The sequence below is a fragment of the Crinia signifera genome, chromosome 1, assembly GCF_055691185.1.
Source record: "Crinia signifera chromosome 1, ASM5569118v1, whole genome shotgun sequence".
Lineage (NCBI taxonomy): Eukaryota > Metazoa > Chordata > Amphibia > Anura > Myobatrachidae > Crinia > Crinia signifera.
The window spans coordinates 156934578-156959467 of NC_139217.1; the positions used below are offsets into that span (position 1 = coordinate 156934578).

Here is a 24890-nt window from a genome sequence, read left to right on the forward strand (position 1 = left end):
GTATAAAGCTCTGAAAATTAATGGCATCTACAGATGATGTTAGCTTTGTCCATATTAGGATCTGGATTGCTTAGATCCCTCATTGGACACATCTGTAATAACACTGCTGGGAGGGCAGATCCCAGCAGTGTTAGCGTTCGTTGTTACTATAAGCAGCAAGTGTAAATGTTAGGTATCATCTGAACAATTTCTAATCAGGAAGACTGGAGACAAGACTGACATAGATACATGGAGATTCTCCAAATACACTATTTAATATTATATCCAACTTAAGAACATCCCAATGTCTATGGTAACTGTTTTGTTCCCTCTTGATGACTTGCGTAGTATGATCGTCTGGACATATGTTATTTTTTATTTCCCAAAACCTTGATGTAGGTGCCAAAAAATATATGCAGACTTAGAAACCGCTTTTATGATGTAGAGTTATTGTCCAGTGTATAGAGACATGCCATGGCAGACACAAATTGTGCAAAGAGGTCCCTTGATTAGAATCTATTCCTTTTCTGGAGTCTGCAATAAAATGTGTGTTGTCACAGTTGTCTGAAGTACTCGGAGCAGGAGTACAACGGTTGGAATGTAACATGAAGATAATAAACAATTATGCTTAAGAAGAATCTCTTTCCTCAATATTTAAAGTGGTGTGTCTTGTGATGCCCATATTCTCTAGTGTTACATTGTTCTTCAACTCTAGCTGGGATCTTGGGAAAGATGTGGAAATTGTATAAAGAACTGAGTGATATCCAATCTTCATCATCCAATCCAGCAATACCTGCAGAAAGAAAACCATGGCAAGTGACCATTTACTCTTAATTTAGCAATAAGTAGAAGTCTCTGTGTTGAATACAGCAAAAATCTGGTCTGTGCTTTTAGTACAGGAATAGTGCTAGATGCACTGGAATCTGCATCATTTATATGGGAGGCAGACTGTCATTAGTGTCTACGTACCATAGCTATCACTGATGAATTAGGCACACACACACAACTCATCTTTACCAACACATTTAGCATATGACACTTCCCCTTATGGAATATGGGCATTCTTGAATCTATGCAATCGAGGTTTCTCTGAAACATTCCAAAACGATTAATGACCTACTTCCTTAAAAGTCCTAAAGGTGCCCATACACGGTGCGATGATTGCACCCGTTATGGGCTGCATCGCAATGCATGTGATTTGCGTGCGATGCAATCCGAGGGCAGTACAACAAGTATGTGCAGCACATACTTTTTGTACTGTGCGATGTGATGCCTGAGGGAGCTCGCATCGCATCGCACTGTGCTATGGGCACCTTTGGGAAAAGTCACTCCACTGTACTCACTTATTCATGTTACTTTCACCACTGTTGATTACTCTGTTCTTGATAGTTCTTTCCTGGTTTACTAAAACCCATAGATAAACTTCTTTGCAATCTCTACTTCTGCGTATGCATGCATTTATTTGGTCTACTATGTACATCCTATTTTCCTTACAAACTGAGGCACTGTGGTGCTTTACAAATGAAAAGATAAATGTAATATTACGGTACTTATATGTAAGTTGGGCACCCAATTAGCATACAGACGGTAACGTAGGAAAATCGCATCGCATGCAATGCGATTTTTAATATCATTTTTTTTTCTAAACCACAATATCGCATCGCATCGCATAGCATCGCACCTCCCGCAAAATAATTTTATAGGGTGTGCGATGCCATGACATTAGGTATACAATAATATGATTGTATGTCCCAAAAATAGGTATAATGCACCCCGAAGCGTGGCGAGCAGCAGCGGAACGCGCCCTCCGACTTTTTCATTACCCTACTATCCACGTCGGCGTGGAGTTGATTTTATATAGTGTGGCGAGCCCGAAGCGTGGCAAGCGTAGCGCGCCCCGCGAGGGGACGCGGATTACTTTACATGTATTCCGCGTCCGCTCGCCACATTATATAAAATCGACTCCACGCCGACGTGGATAGTGGGGTAATGAAAAAGTCTGAGGACGCGTTCCGACACTGCTCGCCACGCTTCGGGGTGGCGTGGATAGTGGAGGGGTGCATTAAACCTATTTTTGGGACATACAATTATATTATTGTATACCTAATGTCATGGCATCGCACATCCTATAAAATCGCAAGCAATCGCGTGCGATTTAAAACGCATGCGATTTTGCGGCAGATGCGATGCCCCGGCTGAGAGAGCAGTGAATAAATTACATAGGAAAATCTCATCGCATATCGCATGGCCGATGCGTTGCGATACAATTTCCCTACGCAGAATAGCCCACTACGCAAATTGCGTAGTGGGCGCCCAAATAACATATAAGTACCAATATTACTTATGTGCCAAAAACTGTATTAACATATTACACAAACGTACCATGAAAGTAGAGAATAGTAATAGTCACTTTATAGCTATCATGCACTTTATAAAATAATAATTCATGAAAACTGTAAAGTAGAATTACATATTTACTCTTCATAAATTAGTCCAAAAAGTTTGTTTTGACCATACTAAACGTTATACAAATTGCAAAAAAAAGATTCATACACTATTACGCATTATTTCAACCCATTTGTATTATTAATGTAATCATTATATATAATGCATTTATACGAGTTTATAAATTGCTATCATTACAATATTGATACTTCTTGCGTGTAATCATTGATTAAAATGATAGAACTTACATCAGAGCTGCAGGACTTGTAAAAGCGTCTTCTATAAACTCGCCCACTAGGGCAGCGTAAAGCGATGGTGACAACCTTTACAAACATAAACAGTATCATAATATTAACAGGCGAAAACTACAGCAGGCTAATAAATGTGTTACAAGGGCTGAATTATTAGATTATGGTAGCAAAGTAATATTATTCATACTCCATACAGTAAAGGAACTTTATTTTGTGGGGGTACTTTAAGCATTTTAGGAAAGTAGTTCCACATATTTTCTGCATAAATTGTGTCCATAATGATCCACTGAACTAAATGCAATAGCAAGTTTTAATGTTAACAGCGGGAGGCACCTCACCCGCTGCCTCCCACCCTCACATGCAGCAGTGTAAGATGGTAGGAGGCAGGGGGAGAGGTAGAAATTATGAAAATAATAAAAGAAGATATATAAATATCTTCTTTTTATTATTCACATCATTATGACAGGGGAGGCACTGCCTCTCCTGACTGCACGTCCCTGGTTGCGGGCAACAACAGGATTGAGGAAAAGTAGCCCCAAGAGTTAAAGTGGCAATTTGATTTCCCTTCTAAACATAGTGTAGATGTAACCACCACTGTCCTCCAGTGCTTCCTTAATTTTTCTGAAATATAGCAATGAACTTAATATATGAAAACCAGAGTAATTTACAGTACAGGTTTTCCAAAACCTAAAAACAGCAAAGCAAAATATATGCAATGTATTTGAATAAGCCACCAGGTTTTAAGGCTATCCATGCCTAAAACTTGGTATACACACAAAGATTTATCTGTCCAATTTGTCTGGTGGGAAGAAAAATCTGGTAATGTATGGTAGCAAATGACAATCAACCATTTCAGCCCTAAATGCTGAAAAACAAACAACGCTTATCCAGAAAAAATGGTTACATTTGTTTGATTTAATCAATTTAGGCAAACAATCGTTTTTCTCCATTTTCCAGCATGTGGCCCATACACTGTGCAATTATTGTATGTATTTTGCATTTAAGTTCAAAATGCATCGCATGTAGTTCAAATCGCACCATGTTTCTGTGGGGCTTGCGATGCAATGCTTTATATTATTTATTTATTGCATAGTACATAAAGTATGTGCAGGCAATACTTTTTTACTACATCGCACCACTGTTTTTTAACACATTGTATACAATATGCACTAATTACATAATGTGGTACTTGTTTAGTTTCACGGTGGCCGATATATTGGATGCGATATTTTACATGTTCAAAATAGTGTGGCGAGCGCAGCGAGCCACTGTTCCCGAAGTGTGTCGAGGGGACGCGGATTACTACGCTCGCCACACTATATAAAATCAACTCCATGCGTAGTGGATAGTGGGGTTTTGAACAGGTAAAAAAAATCGCATCGCATTGCCCGATATATCAGCAGATATCGCATCCAATATATCGGCCGCCGTGAAACTAAACAAGTACCCATAATGTAGTTTAGTCCAAATTTTATGCAGCTCAAATGGCATACAATTGGAATTGTATCGCATCACATAGCACTGAAGTTCAAATTGTACAGCACTCACTGTATAGTTCAAATTGCACCTACAACACATCGCACCATGCACCTTTACCATATTTTGTTCCCACCAGATAAACCTTTAAGTGTTTACCCAGCTTTAGGGGGATATTCAATTTCGGGTCACGACTGTCGGACTGGCCTGACAGCCGTGACCCTTTCCCGTTCTCGGCTGGCTCGACAAAGAATCAGCAGGCGGGATTCAATGTCCTACCTGTCGTGCACCGAAAAGGGGGCGTGGCTGCGAGATACAGGCATGGATCATCCAGCTGCAACCGGGATCTCGAAAATCCACGGCCGTTATCAGCAGAACGGGCCCGACTGCTTCTTAAGTTGGGTCCGTTCTGCCGAGATACCTGTTCAATGCTCTTGGGAAACACAGTATTGAATAGGGCTCCACCGTTATTTCCACCATCGGGAATAGCAGCAGGAGATTGCTTAGTCTAAATGGTTAAATCTAATTAATTAATAGGTTACCTGTGCTTAATCATGGATATGCCTAAAACCTGGACTGTAATGGTCGAGTTTGGGAAACTGGTATAAGCCAATTGTTATCGAAAGTATTTAAATAACAGTTATGGGTACTCTTTACCTAGAAGGGCGCCCATCGCGGGCATCGCATGCACTAAAAAATCAGGTGCGATGCGACCGACGCGATGCCCGCGATTTCCCATAGGGATCAATGTTAAATGTCCCAATTGACCCGATTTTCCTGTTCAATGTCTCATTTGACCCGATTTTTCCATAGGTAACAATGTTAAATGGGCCACAGAGGCCAAATAGGCACCTGAAGTGTGAAATGGCCCCCACAATTGTTAACGCCACCCCACGATCAACGTGAACCCGAAGCGTGGCGAGCGCAGCGAGCCCGCGAGGGGCGGCGGTACGCGTCCTACGACCTTTTCATACCCCCACTATCCACGTCGGCGTGGAGTTGAGAATAGAAAGTGTGGCGAGCCCGAAGCGTGGCGAGCGCAGCGGACACCTTCACAGGTATACGCGTCCCCTCGCGGGCTTCACAGCTGTCCGCGTCCGCTCGTCACACTTTCTATTCTCAACTCCACAACGACGTGGATAGGTCGTAGGACGCGTACCGCCGCCCCTTGCGGGCTTGCTGCGCTCGCCACGCTTCGGGTTGACGTTGATCGTGGGGTGGCGTTAACAATTGTGGGGGCCATTTCACACTTCAGGGTGCCTATTTGGCCTCTGTGGGCCATTTAACATTGTTTCCTATCGGGTCAATTGAGACATTGAACAGGAAAATCGGGTCAATTGGGACAGTTAACATTTTTCCCTATGGGAAATCGCGGGCATCGCATCGGTCGCATCGCATGCGATTTTTTATTGCATGCGATGGCCGTGATTTTTTACTAACAATGCCCACGATCAAAATCGTGGGCGCCCTTCTAGGTAAAGAGTACCCAGTTATGTTATGAAAGTACTCAGTATAGATCATACAGACAACAACACTATCTTTTTAACATGTATGCATCTGTGATGTGAAAAGATATGCCTGAACATCAACAGATGTTGGGAACCAGGCTAAAGGGCCCCATACACTACAACGATATGTCTAACCCTAAAGACGGATGGGATTTCCCTTGAACTCCCCAGACCTTACCGGGAATGATTCCATTTGATTTTGAACTTTGGTGTCATTTTTGCATAAGATATATCTCATGCGATTGATCAAGCCAAGATAAATCGCATGAGACATATCGTATGTACAATTGTACCATAAAATATATCTGATGGGCTGGATTATGGGGCTATTACAATGGTGCAGTACAAGTGATCTAGGAGGTGCTTATTCGTCAGTCACGGGACATCGGATCGAAAACACATACGATTTTTCACTTTACAAACAATATATCGGCCTAAAACATTGAAATCTAATGAAATCGTGCAAAATCGTTGTAGAATACACGCCAAAAGATGTATCTGTCCAATCTGTCTGGTGGGAACAAAAATCTGGTAATGTCAGGGAGCATATGAGAATCAATCATTTGCTCCCAAATGCAGACAAAAGTCATTCAGACAAATTGGTTAAAGCCGTTTGATTTCAAAACAATTTTTTATAAATTTTCCAGTGTTTGGGAGTAAATGGTTAACTATTATTTGCTCCCAAACCTTGCCAGAATTTTGTTTCCAACAGACAGATTGGACAGAAACCTTTAGGTGTGTACCCAGCTTCACAGGCCATTTATGCAGCATACTAAATAAAGTACTTACTCCTTCGGCTAGTGGGTCAGGCTCTTCAGGCAAAGTAATAACCTGTTAATAAAAAATACTGTTATTGTAATATTAGAGAGTTAAATACAAAGTTAGTGAAGTCTAAAAAATAAAAATGGATCCATCAAGCTCCCCTGGCCAAGAATTGTATTATTATTTATATTGACCCAGAGGAAGGCAAAAATGACATATTCCATGGATAAATCACGTCCGTATTGTCCTGTGCTAATTATAGCTACAGACTCAGTTAGTGATTTTGCAATCACTCATTACTTCATACAGTGAATAGTTATATAGCTCAACCAGCTCTTACAGTAATGAGTCCCTTCATATGTGGATGGTGAGACCATTCCTTCCAGTCATAACGGATTGTCTTCAATATAGTCCTTAGCACAGTGGTTCCCAAACTTTTTTGCATCCCGGCACCCTAGATTATCAGAATATTTGTCACAGCACCCCTAGGTGCAAAGTTTGCTACTAAGAATTTCAGAAAACAATATTACATTAAATATGTTGTGCTTATAGGTCATCCTTGGGTCCAGTTATGTAGATTCACTTCTGTTTATCCATATATTTTAAAACTGGAAGCCACTAGCACTGATTTTGTCTAATACATTGACCATAAATAATTTGAATCGGTCCTGGACCACCAAACCGAGGCACCCCTGCAAGTGCTCTGAGGCACCCCAGGGAGCCTAGGCGCACAGTTTGGGAACCCCTGCCTTAGCATGATAAAATCAGTGAGACAATTCTTGAATTGACTTTGACTAATACTGTTTCTTGTCTTGTATAATTTAACCCACTGGAGTTCTGTGTTTTTGAAATGTCTAAAATAGTATATTATATTTAAGAAGAGATATTATATTTACGCCAGGACATAGTAACATCACCGAGTTCATTGGGACTAACAAAAATTGCTTAATTTGTGAAAGATAACATGTGCCATACTTAAAAAGATAGATTTTAGCACATACCCTATTAATAAATATGGTATAGTTCAGATTGAGATTGTTATATCAACATTAATAGAAACACACAGAGGAATCTGGACAGAGAACATCATTTTACACTAATTACCAGCCATTCAAAATGAAGGAACAACATAACTGTGATGTCTGCAACATAATGGAGCAACACTTGAAGTCCTTTGGGCACCATCTAGTGGAAGTCGGTGTACAAAACACTTAAATTTCGCCCAGATAGGAGAGGAGCAGAGTTACCCTTTTATTATATTAAAATTTTTTTAAAAGGACAGGACCTGTAGTATGTTTTTTCTCACATTAAGGAAAATTAGACAAATGCTTAAACTGATTGGGACATCACTCTTTTTGTCCATCCATTTGCAGATGTGTCCAACCACATATTCCAATTGGATTTTAAAAAGGGACCTTCTAATCGAATATAAGATAATATACATTTAGGTTAATCACACCGGGCATGTTACATAATCTTACTATTTACAATAGCTATTGATGCTTTTGTGAACTATTATGAATCTGGCCATACATTAGAACGATTTTGACAGCTCATATGATGCATTGTGTTTGTGTGTGTCTTTTTGCACATCGTGAGGTGCTTTTGCACCATTACAATCCGATTACAATAGATCTTATGTGAAATTACACACCTAAGATCTATTGTGTGTCTGGGAAGCTGTCTGGGAGTTCAAGAGAAATTGTGTCGGAAATCTTAAAGATTCCAAATCGTCCGGATGTAAGGCCACCTTTAGTACTAACATTTTGGGAATGATACTAACATTCTTTGAATTTCATTAACCAGTGTCAGTTATCTTTTACATACTTTGTGCAAGATGATTATTTTGCCTTCTTGATTGTTCTGCAAGTTATGTTTTGTATTATATATTTAAAATTCATACAGCCTACTTGTTTCTCATGATAAGAACAACATATTTTTGTTTTTAATTACATTTTTCAATTATCGACACGGCTTGGTTTGGACTGTAAAGAACTATTCGCTTTGGATGTAGTTCCCATTTTTACATGGAGATAACATCTTGACATGATCCAATGACTGTGAATCAGGTTACAGACTGAAAAAAGAAATCTGTGCTAACATAAGCGCAAATATAAGATATATTTACAATATAAATCAGTTTCCTATGCTCCTAAAGTATCAATAGAACACTAGCATCAGAATCAGGAAACTTGTTTTATTATCATCCTGGCTCCAGTAACCTAGCACAAGATACCTTTTTTGGTTGTGGGCATACATCTTTGGTTAAGGGCTTCCTGATCTGCTCCGGAAGTTTCCTTTTCCTTATGGCTTCTTCATTTGCTGTTTCCACACCATGTTCCACATCCACATATTGGTTATCATTCTCCTCCTCTTCCTTGGGTTCAACAAACACATTGGGATCAGTTACATAAAGTGAAACAGGGCAAAAACTTGGCACTCAGATTCTGTTCTATGTGGGTATGAGGCAACAATGAAGCTGTTAATTACAAATAATTATATCCAAGCAAGCACATAGTGTGCCAGACTGCTTCAGCCAAAATATGGTAATACATACAGCGGTTAGTCAAGACCAAGATGGCTCTTTGACATTAACATTGAAATCATTAAAATATTGTTCTAATAGTTAAGCATCCTGCAAATATTATCATGTTAGTATGTATGTATGTATGTATGTATGTATGTATGTATGTACGTACGTACGTACGTACGTACAGTATGTAGATGAGGAAAGACAGAAAGTAAACAATGAAAAAAAAAATAGAACCCATTATTGCAAATATTTATTGGTCTCCAGTCTTATGCCATGACACGGAATGTGTTTTGCAAGAGGTTATCTTGTATTACTGTACTTACACCAAGCCTTTGGCCTTCTGTTAATTTCCACATTTGACCTGTCATCCTGTACAATTGCTCCTCCTTTCTTTTAAGCTTCATCTCTTGACGTGGTTTCATAATATTTTCATTGTATTCGCTTGCCTGTCAAAGATATACCTTATCAAAACTATCATACATAAATGAGACCCTAGAAAATGGATGATCACTTGTACAGGAAAGTGTTTTCTACTTGAAGCCGGAAGACATCAGCACACGTTACCTAATTGTTCCCTACATTACAATTACAGAGAAAATTGGTCAGAACAAAAAAAGCGTAGCAAGCAGCATACATACACCAACATTATATACAGCCAATGGTAAATGGGCATCCTATACCACAGAGCTGTGCACTTCATCACTGCTCTTTAGATGTGGTTGTAGGTATGACCTCTCTACAATACAAATTTAATAAAAATGGAACTCTCTGGACACACTGAGCAATCACTAAATTCCATCCAATATATAAAGGAACTTATGTCCTAGATCACTGGATGGCCATACATCTACAGATCGATTGTCAGATTGGGCTGGTTGGAACAAAAACCTGGTAGTATTTGAATGATATTTTTTGGCAGTTTTATAACATTTTAGCGCAAATAGTCAACTGTCATCTGCTCTCATCCATTACCAGGATTTTGTTCCAACTAGCCCAATCTTACAATCGATTTGTAGATGTATGGCCAGCTTAAGTAAACAGTCTGTCAACAGTTCTGGAGAGTTTCCATTCAGATGGACTCAAAAGCCAATTTTAAACATAACAGTCATTCTCCTGGGAAACAAAGGCAACCTTTTTAAAATTTATATTTATCTATATACAAACATGTCAATATGCCTAACAATAGAACATTACAGCTCAGACCAACGATTTTCCGGCAACTCTTTTAATCGGGACACTTCAGATACCAAGGGTAAGTTAGAATTAGGGTGGGATGCAGACTGTGGGAGAGCTTAGAGGGGTAGTGGGAGGGTTTAGTTAGACAGCTCGAGGAGGCAGGAATTGTGCTGCAGGGGAAGGTGTGGCCGTGGGGAGGGAATTGTGCTGCAGGGGAAGGTGTGGCCGTAGGGAGGGAATTGTGCTGCGCAGAGGAGACAGTCTGCTGGGGGGCGAGATATTAGTTGGACTGCAAGGGCTGCTTGTGGACACCACTGATAGTCTGTCAAAATGGATAATCCAGCAGGGCGCTGGAACCAAGGGTGCCGGATTATTGGTGGCGTAACTTTAATCCAATAGGACAAATTAAATGTCAATAAAATATTGTCAAGAAAGACATTATATTAGTGCATAGTGCATTATAATTCACATTTGAGCAATCACAAAAATTGGAAATAGGCCACTCAAAACAAACAAAGAAAATGTACAAGTAGAAAAGAAGAGAAGGAAAGGAACCACAGACACAGCCAAAGCTGCTGTACAGGGAGTGTGTAGGTCTCCCAATATAAATATGCAAAAAAGAAAAAGTGATGTACAGCGCTAGGTTTTACTGAAAGGAATGTACACTACCACATGTACATGATTAAACCATTTATTATACAAAAACACTAATAATAAAATGAGAGCTCTCATAAAGACATAGATAATAAATTATATAATAAAAACAGTGATAAGACAGAGGCTCTCTGATGAGAATAAAACTCCACCGTGTATGCACCAGCGCATTAATAGTTACCAGGGGGAGACAAGAGGATGTAGACGGTCTCCTGGGTGAAATTACTGCATGAGATATGTCCCAATCCGGATAATATTGCCCAGTGGAATCCAGGTGACAGAAGGAATTGAATAGGCAGTCCTTATGGTATGGATATACCAAGCATGATGTTGCAAATGGCTGCTGAAGAGTGGATGTCCTGGAATAAATTCAAAAACTGGTCCGGAAATAAAGTGCAGGGTCTTAGTGCAGTCCTGGTCTGGTGCAAAGGAGCAATAAGGTGCAGTGGAGTAGTGCTGGAGGCTGCTCAACGCGTTTCGACGCTGTCTCGCGTCTTCATCAGGAGCTGGGGTGTGGGGTCTTGTCCAGGGACCTTGTATTTATACCCTGAATTGATTGTTCCCATGTTTGCAGGTGTGGGAACTGGGATAATCGTTATAATAAATACTATTAAAAACATACATCAAATACATTCAGAATAAACAATGTGGTAGTAATGCACAGGAGGAATGTGCAAAGAACTAATATTATACACAACAAAGGTAAAAAAGATGATTTAAAAAACAGTCTGATGGTCATGTGACATAGTCACATGATCGGGACTGATCACATGGTCCCAGGGGTGATATTGGTATTCATTCTTAATTGGGTTATACTGCAAGATAGATAGTGTTATATATAGAGATAGATAGCGTTATATATAAGAATGTGGTCACTTTCCATTGAGCAAGTTTTGCCAAATGGATTGTGTTTATATTCCGCACTCCGTGGTACATAGAGGCATATGACCCTCGTACTTCCGGTTGGCGTGAGTGCGTATGGTTGGCGGAAGTACCTAAGTGAAGTCAGATTCAGCCTCCGTGGTCAGTGGAGGTGTCTGGCTTCCGTACTTCCGGCTGGCCGAGTTACATATGGTTGGCGGAAGTGCCCGGATAGCTCTGATTAGAGTCAGGGGTATCGCGGGTCTCATGACGCGATGTTTTTACATCAATATTCGCCGGGGATGACGTCTTTGGATGGCGGAAGTTCCAGTACACTGTGTATTGGTTGGCATTATATCAGTGTTCGTCGGGAATGACGTCTTTGGATGGCGGAAGTTCCAGTACATAGTGTGTATTGGTTGGCATTACAATTCAACAGAGGATGAGAGCTTAATGTTTTTTGCAAATAAATACATTACAAAGCAATAATAACGATTATATTAGAAAAAAAGGGGAAAGAAACGTATTATTAAATAAGAACAGAGGGAAAAATATTAAAAGGAAAAATTAATAGTAATAATAACAATAAAAGACCGGGGTATACATGAATAATCATATAAAAGAAATCTTAATAATGTTTGTTTATTTATTTGTTTGTTTATAAAAAGAAAATATAAGGGGTAAAAAAACATTATGAAGGATGAGAGACCAATCTTGTATACATAATGTATGACATATATAGAGACATGGTAAGTTCAATATAAATTTATTATAAATTTATCTACAGACATATGTCAAAGAGCTATATGGTGTCCTTATTAGTTTATTGGTACATATTTTATATATAGATATGATTATCCCGAGTGGTTCTCCACAATGATGATATATTTAGTATGTGACCTATGCATTTAAGCATCATGTACATAAATAAACTGAGTAGTGGTAAGAAACCTAAGTAATGCGATGGTATAAATCGTCCTATATAGCACAAAATATTCATTTATTCAGAGGGAATATGATCCTACAGAAAGAGAAATAATGATAAAATAAATTAAATTAAATGGGGCAGAGAAAAGAGTATCGAGAAGTGGAGGGACTAGATGATGGTCATATTACGCTATTTAACTCCAGAGCCTCATTGAGGCCATCCGGATGAAGGCTATTTAGTTTGAAGGTCCAAAAGACCTCTTGACGACAGAGGGTCTTGTACCTATCCCCTCCCCTCAAAGAGGGGGGGATATGTTCAAGGCCAATGAGTTGTAAACCTTTAGGGTTACTTTTATGGGCCTGGAGAAAATGTCTAGAGAGACTGTGATTGGTTATGCCCTTGATAATATTGCGACGATGCTCCATAAAGCGGTTTTTTAGTGGGCGTGTAGTACGCCCCACATATTTCAAGTTGCATGGGCAAATTAGTAAATATATGGTAAATTTGGTCTCACAATTGATAAAATTTCTTATTAGGATAGGTTCATCTTCAGTTGGTACCTGTAGGGTTCTATTAGCGCAAAAATCACATGTAGTGCAGCGATTCTTACCACATTTATAGAACCCCGCAGGTCTCGAGATCAGCCACGAATCAATGTTAGGGTTCTCTGTTTTTACTTTTTCCTCACCTATTGTCTTTAGATGGCTGGGAGCCAATATAGTTTTTAAAGACTTGTTTTTTTTATAAATAATGGTGGGTTTATTTGGCAGAAGGTCTTTCAGAATCCTATCATGTTTCAATATATCATAGTTCTTATTAATTATTTGTCTAATTTTATAGTGTGCCGTATTATATTTGCAGATGAATGCCATTTCATAAGGTTGATCCTGTTGTTTTTTGATTCTAGGAACTAGGAGGTCTTCTCTTCTCATTTTACGGACCTCGTTGAGGGCTTCTTGTAGGAGGGGGTCTGGGTATCCTCTTTCTTTAAAAGAGGTGATGATATCTATAGCTTGTTCATTGAACAAGTCTATAGTTGAACAATTGCGGCGAATCCGCATTAATTGTCCCTTGGGGATATTGGTCTTCCAAGGTTTATGGTGGGAGCTTTTGAAGTGTAGATATGAATGCGTATCTACAGTTTTGGTATAATTTGAAGTGGTGATAATGGAATTGACTATGCTCAGGGATATATCCAAAAACTCAATGTGTGTGGGATTAAAGTGTGAAGTAAAAGATAAATTAAATTTGTTGTGATTGAGTGAAGTGACGAAGAGTTGTGCTGTTTGATAGTCCCCATCCCAAATTATAAAGAGATCATCTATATATCGGCCATAGAACACCAGGTTCGCACCGAACTCGCCGCCCCACACATGGGTGTCCTCGAACTCGCCCATGTATAGGTTGGCATAGCTCGGCGCAAACCTGGTGCCCATGGCCGTACCCATCACCTGTAAATAATGTGTGTTTGAAAACAGAAAATAATTGTGGGTGAGAATGAAAAAAATTGGTGAAATAATGAAAGACTGTTGTTCCTGTGTCAGGTCGCTATCCCTCTCTAATTTATTGGCAAGATGAAAAATGCCAAGATCGTGTGGTATATTTGTGTATAAAGCCTTGACATCCAGGGTCATAAAGGCATAGGACTCCTTCCAGGTGATAGTTTGAATTTTTTGAAGGAAATGAGTAGTGTCCTTGAGATGCGACCTGAGCACAGGAACAAGAGGTTGTAAGAAGAAGTCCACATAGTGTGACAAATTGGAAGTGAGGGACCCAATACCCGAAATTATAGGACGGCCAGGGGGTGAAGTGAGTGATTTGTGAATTTTGGGGAGGTGGTAGTAGGTGGGTGTGATGGGGTGGGTAATAAACAAAAATTGCCATGTTTCTTTGGTGATGATATTCTGGGCTAAAGCCTCATCTAATTTATTTTTTAACTCTATTTGGAAAGTATCAGTGGGGTCTGTTTTTAGTGTTTTATAAAAGTCTTGATTATTGAGTTGGGAAAATGCCTCCTGAACATAGTCCTTCCTATCTTGGACAACCAGACCCCCTCCTTTGTCTGCCTCCTTTATAATGATTGATGTGTCCCTAGTAAGTGCTTTCAAGGCCCTTTTTTCTTCTCTGGTCAGATTGGAATTGTGGGTATTTTCTTTCCCCGATTCCAGTCTGCAGAGGTTCTTAAAGTCTTCCAATGTTACTTTATAAAAAGTTTCTATATTGGCACTCTTGGAGGTAATGGGAAAGAATTCTGATTTCCGTTTAAAAACCTTGGATTTGGTGTCATATATTTTAATTGGCAATTCATCATCTGATTCAGATTGGTTTTCTCGTAATAGTTCCTGTAAAGTCACCAGTACAGGGTCGTCAGATGCATCTAGCACAATTGGAAGTGATGCATCTGTGTTTCTAGACGTATCTTTATTAGCGAAGTATCTTTTTCGGCAAAGGGTTCGAATATATCTATTTAGCTCCACATATAATTCAAAGATGTTAGGATTGCTAGATGGAACGTATTTCAAACCCTTTGCCAATAACGATAATTCATTCTCACTGAGATGTTTGGAGGAAATGTTAAAAACATTTTTATGTTTTGATTTGTCACGGTCTGATGTTCTATTTTGTTTAACTAATCTTTTCTGGTGGTCTTTCTTTGATTGTACCCCTCCTCTGGTTCCTCTAGACTTCTTTCTCTCTGTCTTTTTGGTGTCCCCTGTTGTAGTGGGGGGTAACTGGTCTCCCAATGATTGGGGCGGGGTCGGGCCTCCCGAAAATCCCGTTGGGGTGATCTATTATGGCCTCTATGCCCATTTGATCTCTCTTTGGGCCTGGCACCTTGATCTTTAGTGGAATGGAAACGGGAACTATATGGGGAATCTGTGTTACTGTTGAAACGTTTTTCTCTTCTGTTATTTGAAGGGTTGCGTTTCTGTTGGAAAGATTCATACCTGGAATCATATTCTCTATCATATTGGTTGTTTTGGTATCTCAATTGAGGTCTAGAATATGGTCTGGGATTGGGTCTTTTGTTCCTATTTTTGTCTCTATATGATCTTACTTTGTCATTTTGGTAGTCCTCTAGGTCTCTCCTAAATTTCTTTTGTTTATTTTCTAAAAGCTCTCTCTCAAATTTTTCTATGCGTTCATTAATGGCAATATCCCTTTCTTTAAACTCTTTTTTACTTGAAAAGGTGTCAAGTCGGGATTTTACTGCTTCTATCTCTTTTTCTAGTTGATTGGTCCGCATGGTTCTGTATTTTATGACCAATTTCAGTAACCCAGCGGAGCAATCATCTAAGAGTTTATCCCAATCTTTTTGGAAATCCATGTTGTCATTAAATATTGATGGTTTAGTGAGTCTTAAACCTCTGGGGACCATGTTCCTATCAATATAATGTTGCAGATTAACGCTATCTAGCCAATTTCTAGATTCGTCCTTAAGCAAATCTTCTAAAAGGTATAAATCTTTAGTCATATCAATTATATCAGATTTTTGTTCAGTGGGTGGATCTTGTCCCCACTGTGAAAAATACATTTTCCTCCTGTGCATACGTTCAGAAAAACCACTCATGGCTGTGTTCTGGGTTCAATTTACACTATACCAAGTAGAAAAGAAGAGAAGGAAAGGAACCACAGACACAGCCAAAGCTGCTGTACAGGGAGTGTGTAGGTCTCCCAATATAAATATGCAAAAAAGAAAAAGTGATGTACAGCGCTAGGTTTTACTGAAAGGAATGTACACTACCACATGTACATGATTAAACCATTTATTATACAAAAACACTAATAATAAAATGAGAGCTCTCATAAAGACATAGATAATAAATTATATAATAAAAACAGTGATAAGACAGAGGCTCTCTGATGAGAATAAAACTCCACCGTGTATGCACCAGCGCATTAATAGTTACCAGGGGGAGACAAGAGGATGTAGACGGTCTCCTGGGTGAAATTACTGCATGAGATATGTCCCAATCCGGATAATATTGCCCAGTGGAATCCAGGTGACAGAAGGAATTGAATAGGCAGTCCTTATGGTATGGATATACCAAGCATGATGTTGCAAATGGCTGCTGAAGAGTGGATGTCCTGGAATAAATTCAAAAACTGGTCCGGAAATAAAGTGCAGGGTCTTAGTGCAGTCCTGGTCTGGTGCAAAGGAGCAATAAGGTGCAGTGGAGTAGTGCTGGAGGCTGCTCAGCGCGTTTCGACGCTGTCTCGCGTCTTCATCAGGAGCTGGGGTGTGGGGTCTTGTCCAGGGACCTTGTATTTATACCCTGAATTGATTGTTCCCATGTTTGCAGGTGTGGGAACTGGGATAATCGTTATAATAAATACTATTAAAAACATACATCAAATACATTCAGAATAAACAATGTGGTAATGCACAGGAGGAATGTGCAAAGAACTAATATTATACACAACAAAGGTAAAAAAGATGATTTAAAAAACAGTCTGATGGTCATGTGACATAGTCACATGATCGGGACTGATCACATGGTCCCAGGGGTGATATTGGTATTCATTCTTAATTGGGTTATACTGCAAGATAGATAGTGTTATATATAGAGATAGATAGCGTTATATATAAGAATGTGGTCACTTTCCATTGAGCAAGTTTTGCCAAATGGATTGTGTTTATATTCCGCACTCCGTGGTACATAGAGGCATATGACCCTCGTACTTCCGGTTGGCGTGAGTGCGTATGGTTGGCGGAAGTACCTAAGTGAAGTCAGATTCAGCCTCCGTGGTCAGTGGAGGTGTCTGGCTTCCGTACTTCCGGCTGGCCAAGTTACATATGGTTGGCGGAAGTGCCCGGATAGCTCTGATTAGAGTCAGGGGTATCGCGGGTCTCATGACGCGATGTTTTTACATCAATATTCGCCGGGGATGACGTCTTTGGATGGCGGAAGTTCCAGTACACTGTGTATTGGTTGGCATTATATCAGTGTTCGTCGGGAATGACGTCTTTGGATGGCGGAAGTTCCAGTACATAGTGTGTATTGGTTGGCATTACAATTCAACAGAGGATGAGAGCTTAATGTTTTTTGCAAATAAATACATTACAAAGCAATAATAACGATTATATTAGAAAAAAAGGGGAAAGAAACGTATTATTAAATAAGAACAGAGGGAAAAATATTAAAAGGAAAAATTAATAGTAATAATAACAATAAAAGACCGGGGTATACATGAATAATCATATAAAAGAAATCTTAATAATGTTTGTTTATTTATTTGTTTGTTTATAAAAAGAAAATATAAGGGGTAAAAAAACATTATGAAGGATGAGAGACCAATCTTGTATACATAATGTATGACATATATAGAGACATGGTAAGTTCAATATAAATTTATTATAAATTTATCTACAGACATATGTCAAAGAGCTATATGGTGTCCTTATTAGTTTATTGGTACATATTTTATATATAGATATGATTATCCCGAGTGGTTCTCCACAATGATGATATATTTAGTATGTGACCTATGCATTTAAGCATCATGTACATAAATAAACTGAGTAGTGGTAAGAAACCTAAGTAATGCGATGGTATAAATCGTCCTATATAGCACAAAATATTCATTTATTCAGAGGGAATATGATCCTACAGAAAGAGAAATAATGATAAAATAAATTAAATTAAATGGGGCAGAGAAAAGAGTATCGAGAAGTGGAGGGACTAGATGATGGTCATATTACGCTATTTAACTCCAGAGCCTCATTGAGGCCATCCGGATGAAGGCTATTTAGTTTGAAGGTCCAAAAGACCTCTTGACGACAGAGGGTCTTGTACCTATCCCCTCCCCTCAAAGAGGGGGGGATATGTTCAAGGCCAATGAGTTGTAAACCTTTAGGGTTACTTTTATGGGCCTGGAGAAAATGTCTAGAGAGACTGTGATTGGTTATGCCCTTGATAATATTGCGACGATGCTCCATAAAGCGGTTTTTTAGTGGGCGTGTAGTACGCCCCACATATTTCAAGTTGCATGGGCAAATTAGTAAATATATGGTAAATTTGGTCTCACAATTGATAAAATTTCTTATTAGAATAGGTTCATCTTCAGTTGGTACCTGTAGGGTTCTATTAGCGCAAAAATCACATGTAGTGCAGCGATTCTTACCACATTTATAGAACCCCGCAGGTCTCGAGATCAGCCACGAATCAATGTTAGGGTTCTCTGTTTTTACTTTTTCCTCACCTATTGTCTTTAGATGGCTGGGAGCCAATATAGTTTTTAAAGACTTGTTTTTTTTATAAATAATGGTGGGTTTATTTGGCAGAAGGTCTTTCAGAATCCTATCATGTTTCAATATATCATAGTTCTTATTAATTATTTGTCTAATTTTATAGTGTGCCGTATTATATTTGCAGATGAATGCCATTTCATAAGGTTGATCCTGTTGTTTTTTGATTCTAGGAACTAGGAGGTCTTCTCTTCTCATTTTACGGACCTCGTTGAGGGCTTCTTGTAGGAGGGGGTCTGGGTATCCTCTTTCTTTAAAAGAGGTGATGATATCTATAGCTTGTTCATTGAACAAGTCTATAGTTGAACAATTGCGGCGAATCCGCATTAATTGTCCCTTGGGGATATTGGTCTTCCAAGGTTTATGGTGGGAGCTTTTGAAGTGTAGATATGAATGCGTATCTACAGTTTTGGTATAATTTGAAGTGGTGATAATGGAATTGACTATGCTCAGGGATATATCCAAAAACTCAATGTGTGTGGGATTAAAGTGTGAAGTAAAAGATAAATTAAATTTGTTGTGATTGAGTGAAGTGACGAAGAGTTGTGCTGTTTGATAGTCCCCATCCCAAATTATAAAGAGATCATCTATATATCGGCCATAGAACACCAGGTTCGCACCGAACTCGCCGCCCCACACATGGGTGTCCTCGAACTCGCCCATGTATAGGTTGGCATAGCTCGGCGCAAACCTGGTGCCCATGGCCGTACCCATCACCTGTAAATAATGTGTGTTTGAAAACAGAAAATAATTGTGGGTGAGAATGAAAAAAATTGATGAAATAATGAAAGACTGTTGTTCCTGTGTCAGGTCGCTATCCCTCTCTAATTTATTGGCAAGATGAAAAATGCCAAGATCGTGTGGTATATTTGTGTATAAAGCCTTGACATCCAGGGTCATAAAGGCATAGGACTCCTTCCAGGTGATAGTTTGAATTTTTTGAAGGAAATGAGTAGTGTCCTTGAGATGCGACCTGAGCACAGGAACAAGAGGTTGTAAGAAGAAGTCCACATAGTGTGACAAATTGGAAGTGAGGGACCCAATACCCGAAATTATAGGACGGCCAGGGGGTGAAGTGAGTGATTTGTGAATTTTGGGGAGGTGGTAGTAGGTGGGTGTGATGGGGTGGGTAATAAACAAAAATTGCCATGTTTCTTTGGTGATGATATTCTGGGCTAAAGCCTCATCTAATTTATTTTTTAACTCTATTAAACACACAGGAACAACAGTCTTTCATTATTTCATCAATTTTTTTCATTCTCACCCACAATTATTTTCTGTTTTCAAACACACATTATTTACAGGTGATGGGTACGGCCATGGGCACCAGGTTTGCGCCGAGCTATGCCAACCTATACATGGGCGAGTTCGAGGACACCCATGTGTGGGGCGGCGAGTTCGGTGCGAACCTGGTGTTCTATGGCCGATATATAGATGATCTCTTTATAATTTGGGATGGGGACTATCAAACAGCACAACTCTTGGTCACTTCACTCAATCACAACAAATTTAATTTATCTTTTACTTCACACTTTAATCCCACACACATTGAGTTTTTGGATATATCCCTGAGCATAGTCAATTCCATTATCACCACTTCAAATTATACCAAAACTGTAGATACGCATTCATATCTACACTTCAAAAGCTCCCACCATAAACCTTGGAAGACCAATATCCCCAAGGGACAATTAATGCGGATTCGCCGCAATTGTTCAACTATAGACTTGTTCAATGAACAAGCTATAGATATCATCACCTCTTTTAAAGAAAGAGGATACCCAGACCCCCTCCTACAAGAAGCCCTCAACGAGGTCCGTAAAATGAGAAGAGAAGACCTCCTAGTTCCTAGAATCAAAAAACAACAGGATCAACCTTATGAAATGGCATTCATCTGCAAATATAATACGGCACACTATAAAATTAGACAAATAATTAATAAGAACTATGATATATTGAAACATGATAGGATTCTGAAAGACCTTCTGCCAAATAAACCCACCATTATTTATAAAAAAAACAAGTCTTTAAAAACTATATTGGCTCCCAGCCATCTAAAGACAATAGGTGAGGAAAAAGTAAAAACAGAGAACCCTAACATTGATTCGTGGCTGATCTCGAGACCTGCGGGGTTCTATAAATGTGGTAAGAATCGCTGCACTACATGTGATTTTTGCGCTAATAGAACCCTACAGGTACCAACTGAAGATGAACCTATCCTAATAAGAAATTTTATCAATTGTGAGACCAAATTTACCATATATTTACTAATTTGCCCATGCAACTTGAAATATGTGGGGCGTACTACACGCCCACTAAAAAACCGCTTTATGGAGCATCGTCGCAATATTATCAAGGGCATAACCAATCACAGTCTCTCTAGACATTTTCTCCAGGCCCATAAAAGTAACCCTAAAGGTTTACAACTCATTGGCCTTGAACATATCCCCCCCTCTTTGAGGGGAGGGGATAGGTACAAGACCCTCTGTCGTCAAGAGGTCTTTTGGACCTTCAAACTAAATAGCCTTCATCCGGATGGCCTCAATGAGGCTCTGGAGTTAAATAGCGTAATATGACCATCATCTAGTCCCTCCACTTCTCGATACTCTTTTCTCTGCCCCATTTAATTTAATTTATTTTATCATTATTTCTCTTTCTGTAGGATCATATTCCCTCTGAATAAATGAATATTTTGTGCTATATAGGACGATTTATACCATCGCATTACTTAGGTTTCTTACCACTACTCAGTTTATTTATGTACATGATGCTTAAATGCATAGGTCACATACTAAATATATCATCATTGTGGAGAACCACTCGGGATAATCATATCTATATATAAAATATGTACCAATAAACTAATAAGGACACCATATAGCTCTTTGACATATGTCTGTAGATAAATTTATAATAAATTTATATTGAACTTACCATGTCTCTATATATGTCATACATTATGTATACAAGATTGGTCTCTCATCCTTCATAATGTTTTTTTACCCCTTATATTTTCTTTTTATAAACAAACAAATAAATAAACAAACATTATTAAGATTTCTTTTATATGATTATTCATGTATACCCCGGTCTTTTATTGTTATTATTACTATTAATTTTTCCTTTTAATATTTTTCCCTCTGTTCTTATTTAATAATACGTTTCTTTCCCCTTTTTTTCTAATATAATCGTTATTATTGCTTTGTAATGTATTTATTTGCAAAAAACATTAAGCTCTCATCCTCTGTTGAATTGTAATGCCAACCAATACACACTATGTACTGGAACTTCCGCCATCCAAAGACGTCATTCCCGACGAACACTGATATAATGCCAACCAATACACAGTGTACTGGAACTTCCGCCATCCAAAGACGTCATCCCCGGCGAATATTGATGTAAAAACATCGCGTCATGAGACCCGCGATACCCCTGACTCTAATCAGAGCTATCCGGGCACTTCCGCCAACCATATGTAACTCGGCCAGCCGGAAGTACGGAAGCCAGACACCTCCACTGACCACGGAGGCTGAATCTGACTTCACTTAGGTACTTCCGCCAACCATACGCACTCACGCCAACCGGAAGTACGAGGGTCATATGCCTCTATGTACCACGGAGTGCGGAATATAAACACAATCCATTTGGCAAAACTTGCTCAATGGAAAGTGACCACATTCTTATATATAACGCTATCTATCTCTATATATAACACTATCTATCTTGCAGTATAACCCAATTAAGAATGAATACCAATATCACCCCTGGGACCATGTGATCAGTCCCGATCATGTGACTATGTCACATGACCATCAGACTGTTTTTTAAATCATCTTTTTTACCTTTGTTGTGTATAATATTAGTTCTTTGCACATTCCTCCTGTGCATTACTACCACATTGTTTATTCTGAATGTATTTGATGTATGTTTTTAATAGTATTTATTATAACGATTATCCCAGTTCCCACACCTGCAAACATGGGAACAATCAATTCAGGGTATAAATACAAGGTCCCTGGACAAGACCCCACACCCCAGCTCCTGATGAAGACGCGAGACAGCGTCGAAACGCGTTGAGCAGCCTCCAGCACTACTCCACTGCACCTTATTGCTCCTTTGCACCAGACCAGGACTGCACTAAGACCCTGCACTTTATTTCCGGACCAGTTTTTGAATTTATTCCAGGACATCCACTCTTCAGCAGCCATTTGCAACATCATGCTTGGTATATCCATACCATAAGGACTGCCTATTCAATTCCTTCTGTCACCTGGATTCCACTGGGCAATATTATCCGGATTGGGACATATCTCATGCAGTAATTTCACCCAGGAGACCGTCTACATCCTCTTGTCTCCCCCTGGTAACTATTAATGCGCTGGTGCATACACGGTGGAGTTTTATTCTCATCAGAGAGCCTCTGTCTTATCACTGTTTTTATTATATAATTTATTATCTATGTCTTTATGAGAGCTCTCATTTTATTATTAGTGTTTTTGTATAATAAATGGTTTAATCATGTACATGTGGTAGTGTACATTCCTTTCAGTAAAACCTAGCGCTGTACATCACTTTTTCTTTAAAGAAAATGTACAACATGGGAGAAGGGTTTCATGAGGCAAACAGGTGAGGACAGGGCCAAATTCAATTTTTTATGTTTTTACACTAGGCACTATGAAAAAATAAATGGTTACTCATTTTCTTTAAATAATGTGAATGCAGAATATGCATTAAATAATATGAAAAAGTCTATTTACAATGTAAAACAATAAATCTGTATTTTCATAATTATTAATCACCTTTTTGCATAATAGCTCTTGTTGCCCCTTTCTTACACTCTCCTGCTGTCTGGCCATTTCATCCTGAGGCACTAAGAAATAACAAAAAGTCAGCAAGTAGGGAGAATTTGCAATAAGATAAAGAATAGTAGTTGCCTTGGATAGTCTGGCTATAGATGTATCCACGTTGGTGGTGTATTGGCTCATCAGAAGAGAAATGGCAGATATACATTGTGTGTTCATACATAAGAGGCGTATTTATGGGAGATTTAACCCTTCCCCAATGATCCCTTTAATAACTTTGAATAATGTTTAAGAGAAAATGGCAGGTCTTACACTGTGTTTCCTGCAAGTACTGTTTTTTCATCAAAATCCATTACTTTATAAATAGCTCTCAGCAAACCATCTATTAAATCCACAGCACAATGAGACTCATCTGAGCCTGAAACAAATCCAGCAAGTCTGGCCCCTATAGTTCTGCAATGTGAGAAAAGAATCTGATATAAAATGAATCTTTCGCTATTGGACATGTGTGTAAATGTAATAGTAAGCATTAGCGTTCATTGTCAGGTCGCAGTTACAGGTCCTCACTTGATCTGAAAAGATCCAGTTGCTCTGCCTATATGCCACGTGGGCCGTTACTATATAATTTACCAGTTTACAAGTATGTGCTGTCCTGAGCAGGACAGGCCTCTGTGTGGACAGCGTTAGATTTGACACTTTTGGGACATTCTCTTTCCTCTTTCCATACATTCTAGATTGAGTGGGTTAAAAACAGTCCTCCTGCTGCTGTAGAACTACACATTCCAAGTTTGCTATTTGGCAACAGCAGCTGGAGGGCCCCTTGTTGCCCACCAATGTTCTAGAAACCAGGGACTCATTACTCACTACTCTCTCTCTAGCCTACCATTCAGGATCAGCACTTGCAGAGGTGTATTTCCCACTGGGCAAATGCCTAGCTGTGACTCGGCAAATGCTTAGTGGTGATGCTTGTTGCATGAGAACCCTGCTAGGCCGATTAGCCAGATAAGGCCAGGTGAGTTTTTTGTCATTACAACTTATTTTTTAATCTGTAATTGAAGAGGGAGCAGGGTAGGGGTGGGGGGCAATGGTCATTAAATTGTGGTGGTAAAGGTTAGTGTTGCTTTGACGGTACTTGTTTCCTAACACGGCATCCAATATTTTCATCTTATGGCATCTTATGTGATTGCATGCCATATAGCCGCATACAATGCGATGCAATGGTATACATGCTTCGGGTTGGCGTTGATCTTGGGGGTGCCGTTGAC

The 24890-nt window shown here is 39.2% G+C and overlaps 1 protein-coding gene across 1 annotated transcript in view; it reads right to left on the reverse strand.

Annotated features, from left to right (window-relative positions):
* Positions 1-233: 233 nt before the first annotated feature.
* UBXN8 (UBX domain protein 8) overlaps positions 234-24890 on the reverse strand; it is a 33350-nt gene continuing 8693 nt past the window's right edge. Inside the window, exons 3-8 of the mRNA XM_083175111.1 lie at positions 23623-23693; positions 9278-9400; positions 8658-8798; positions 6449-6490; positions 2673-2747; positions 234-772 (exon numbers count right to left, since the gene is read on the reverse strand). Of these exons, the coding sequence (XP_083031237.1) occupies positions 608-772; positions 2673-2747; positions 6449-6490; positions 8658-8798; positions 9278-9400; positions 23623-23693 (617 nt within the window). The 3' untranslated portion in view covers positions 234-607. The remainder of the gene's footprint in view (positions 773-2672; positions 2748-6448; positions 6491-8657; positions 8799-9277; positions 9401-23622; positions 23694-24890) is intronic.